General features: G+C 45.6%; 1 protein-coding gene across 2 annotated transcripts; it reads right to left on the reverse strand.

Annotated features, from left to right (window-relative positions):
* Positions 1-675: 675 nt before the first annotated feature.
* Positions 676-2381, reverse strand: LOC112408071 (heterogeneous nuclear ribonucleoproteins A2/B1-like). 2 transcript variants are annotated; one of them, XM_024757613.1, is made up of 2 exons: positions 1475-2381; positions 676-1354 (listed from the first exon to the last, which is right to left on the reverse strand). In XM_024757613.1, the coding sequence occupies exons 1-2, from the start codon at positions 2193-2195 to the stop codon at positions 1170-1172; spliced, it is 906 nt and encodes a 301-aa protein (XP_024613381.1). In that variant the 5' UTR covers positions 2196-2381; the 3' UTR covers positions 676-1169. The 2 variants fall into 2 exon arrangements, with proteins under 2 accessions (XP_024613381.1, XP_024613380.1); XM_024757612.1 differs by having other exon boundaries at positions 676-2381.
* Between the last annotated feature and the right edge of the window lie 1085 nt (positions 2382-3466).

Below are 3466 nucleotides of genomic sequence, written 5' to 3' on the forward strand. Positions count from 1 at the left end.
TTTGTCACACACCCTCCAATCAGGCTTGTGTCCCTATCATGACAGTAAAACCACATTTATCAAGGGACTTCTATGATGACAGATTCAATGGTCAATTCTCCATTCTTATTTGACTCATCCGCAACAGTTTAAGTCATCTGGTCACTCACTTCATGAAACAATTTCTCAGTTGCTTCCAAACACCTGAGTTTTCCGATCTTCCTCCTACGTCACCAGCTGTTCCTTTTCCATGTTCTTTCCTGGATTCACTTTTTCCCCCTTTCACAAGCTCTAAGATTGGAGTGTCCCTGGGCTCAGTTCTTGTCTATCCTCACCCCTCCTCTCTTTCCTGCTCTGTCCTCTTCTCTGCTCAGTCCTTCCTCCTGGGTGTCTTATCTAGCCCATGGCTTTCAGCACCATCCATAATGCTGCAGATTCCCTGTTTATATCTCTAGTCCAGAGCCTCTCCCCTGAGCCCAGGATGAATAAAGGCAACGTGTGTCTTCAACTTCCTCCCCTTTTCCCAGGTTTCTCCCCACCTCTGTGGTTTCACTTTCTTCTCCTCATATTCAATTTATTCCTACTCCAGGGTAACTGGTAGGATTAAAGCATTAACTAGTGTTCAGCAGTGCCTTGCACATAATGGAAATATTCATCAAATGTAACTCAATGTCTCCCTTCAGGGCAATATTTTTTCCTTTAGAATTATTTTATTAAATCATACTTGTACAACAGCTTCTTAACTCTACACACGCACTTAAATTTTTTTTAAAGGAAAAACGTTATGTCTTATTACACCAGCTTTTCAAAACTTTGAGAAAAATCTTAAAAAAGGTTTCACATGTCATCTGAAACTTACAAATTTAACATTATCAAAGAAGGAATGCTTCTACACTCTTCCAAAGACCACTAGAAAGAAACAACAATTAAAAAGCTAAGAAACTGTCTCAAAGGCATTTTTTTTTGTTTTTTTTACAATCCTTCCTCCACAGTAAGGTAATGTTATTAAACAATCCATTCACAAAATGGCTCTCTGCATCTGCTCTGGTGTCTTCTGCCATATCACTGCATATTTATGCATGACTGAGATAAGAGTTTCCTTAACATTGTTATTTCGATAACCTGAAGCTGTTCTGGGCTCTCATCCTCTCCTATTTATACAGCAAAGCCCATGGTAAATAGGAAGAAGATCAATATCTTCTTCTCCCTCCATACCCCCCACTTCCTCCACCACCTCCTGGACCATAGTTTCCTCCACCATATGGTCCTCCCATGTTTCTGCTACCACCAAAGTTTCCACTCTTCATTGGACCATAGTTAGAAGGTTGCTGGTTATAATTTCCAAAATCATTATAATTTCTACTTCCATAATTTCCTCCTCCATACTTGTCATAACCACCTCTGCAGCCCCCACCCTGGTTGCCATATCCAGGTCCTCCACCACCATATCCTCCTCTTCCTCCTCCATAACCAGGGCTACCTCCAAAATTGCCACCTCCAGGTCCTCCTCCATACCCATTATAGTCAACCCCAAATCCACGACCACTTCCATATCCATCAGATCCTCCTCTGAAGTTACTTCCTGGTCCTGGTCCAAAATTTCCACCACCACCACGAGAATCTCCAAAACCAAAGTTGCCTCCTCTTCCACTTCTAGAACTTTGGATTTCCTGCATTTCTTGTCTAGATAAAGCCTTCTTTACTTTTGCATTATGACCATTGATAGGATGGTATTTCTGCAACACAAGCTTATCCACAGGATCATGGTCATCAAAAGTAACAAACCCAAAGCCTCTTTTCTTTCCAGACTGCCTATCGGTAATTATCTCAATGGTATAAATTTTTCCATATTCCTCAAAGTAATCTCTAAGATGATGTTCCTCAGTATCTTCTTTAATTCCACATACAAACAGCTTCTTCACAGTGACATGAGCCCCTGGCTTTCCAGATTCCTCTCTTGCAACAGCACGTTTTGGCTCAACCACTTTCCCATCAATTGAATGAGGTCTTGCGGCCATGGCGGCATCAACCTCAGCCATGGATGAAAAAGTTACAAAACCAAATCCTCTTGATCTTTTGCTTGCAGGATCCCTCATTACCACACAATCTGTAAGTTTTCCCCACTGCTTGTAGTAGTTCCTCAAACCTTCTTCTGTAGTTTCAAAGCTCAAGCTACCAATAAAGAGTTTACGGAATTGTTCCTCTTCTCTCTCCATCGCGGACTCAGTCGCTTCAGCCCGATTTCCCGCAGCCGATCGAGATGAGAGAGATCTCCGTGGACGCACACGAACCGGACTCGTCCTGGCGCTGTAGTGAGAACTGCCGCTGGTCGAGAAACGACACCGCTAGGAGCACCTCCACTCTGGACCCGGCGCTGCTGCTGCTGCTGCTACCGCTACCGCTAGAGCCGCTGCCGCCGCTAGAGCCGCTGCCGCCGCTTTTCTAGAACCTTCCCCCGACTAACGACTCCTCCCCTACGTCAGGACGTTGCGTAAACGCCCTAACCGCCGCCAATGGCGGGAACGCTCTACGACCTCCTTGCGCCAAGTACGTGCCCCTCCCCCTTGCGGCCAGTCCAGGGCAATATTTACGTTTGGCCTAAAGGCGAAGTTATACCTCTTTACTGATGAAATTTCAGATACGGGCAGACATGGTTTCATCCTAATCAGGCCTGGGATGGAAATGGGGGATGTGTGTGGATTTTTTGGAGTGAGAGGCTTTTTCAGAATAGCTCAGATCATGTTGATCCCTGACTCAGTCTTTCTATGTACTTGGCATTCTTCTGTCTTTTTTGGTCTTGTTGTGGTCAGGATAAGGTAAACTGGCTGGGGAGTGCAGCAAAGTTCCACCTGAATTTTAGTGGTTCCTGTCTGGTTAGGGTAGTCCCATAGTTAGATCACGATAGTGACAAGCTGTGGATTCATTTTCCACTGAGCTTTTCAGAGAGACACTGTTCTTCAGCCACTGACTAAATCCTTAACTTGGCCAAAAATGGTAGATATTCCAGACCAAAGATGCAAGTTAGACCTTGACATTTGGCTGAATTATTGTTGAAAGTTTTACATGTCAGAACCTCCATAAATAAGAATGTAATGCTTCCTCCCCCCTCTCCACTTCACAACGATAAGGTGAGACTCCAGGAGGTAACAAGTCTGTGAAAGTCAGGGGCACTGAATCAGTCCACATCCTGTCACTCCAGGCAGTGAGGATAGCTGGATGAAGGAGCTGTTTACAGGGTTCAGACAAGCGACAAGGGTGAGGATGCCAGGGAAGGTGGTAACGAGTCCCAGGGACCAACAGCTACAGGGACTCGCTACTGCCTCCAGGCTGAAGGGGAAAGTGGGAGTAGTGACCAGAGCCCAGGGGCAGCTGCAGCTAGGAGAGGGCCTGGGATGGGAGTCAGAGCCAACCATCAGCCCAGCAGCGGGGGATCTGGCAGAGTAAACATCCCAACCTCCTGCTTCCCGTCTCTTGTCAATGCCTCCCA

The sequence above is a fragment of the Neophocaena asiaeorientalis genome, unplaced genomic scaffold (assembly GCF_003031525.2).
Source record: "Neophocaena asiaeorientalis asiaeorientalis breed wild unplaced genomic scaffold, Neophocaena_asiaeorientalis_V1.1 scaffold327, whole genome shotgun sequence".
Taxonomy (NCBI): domain Eukaryota; kingdom Metazoa; phylum Chordata; class Mammalia; order Artiodactyla; family Phocoenidae; genus Neophocaena; species Neophocaena asiaeorientalis.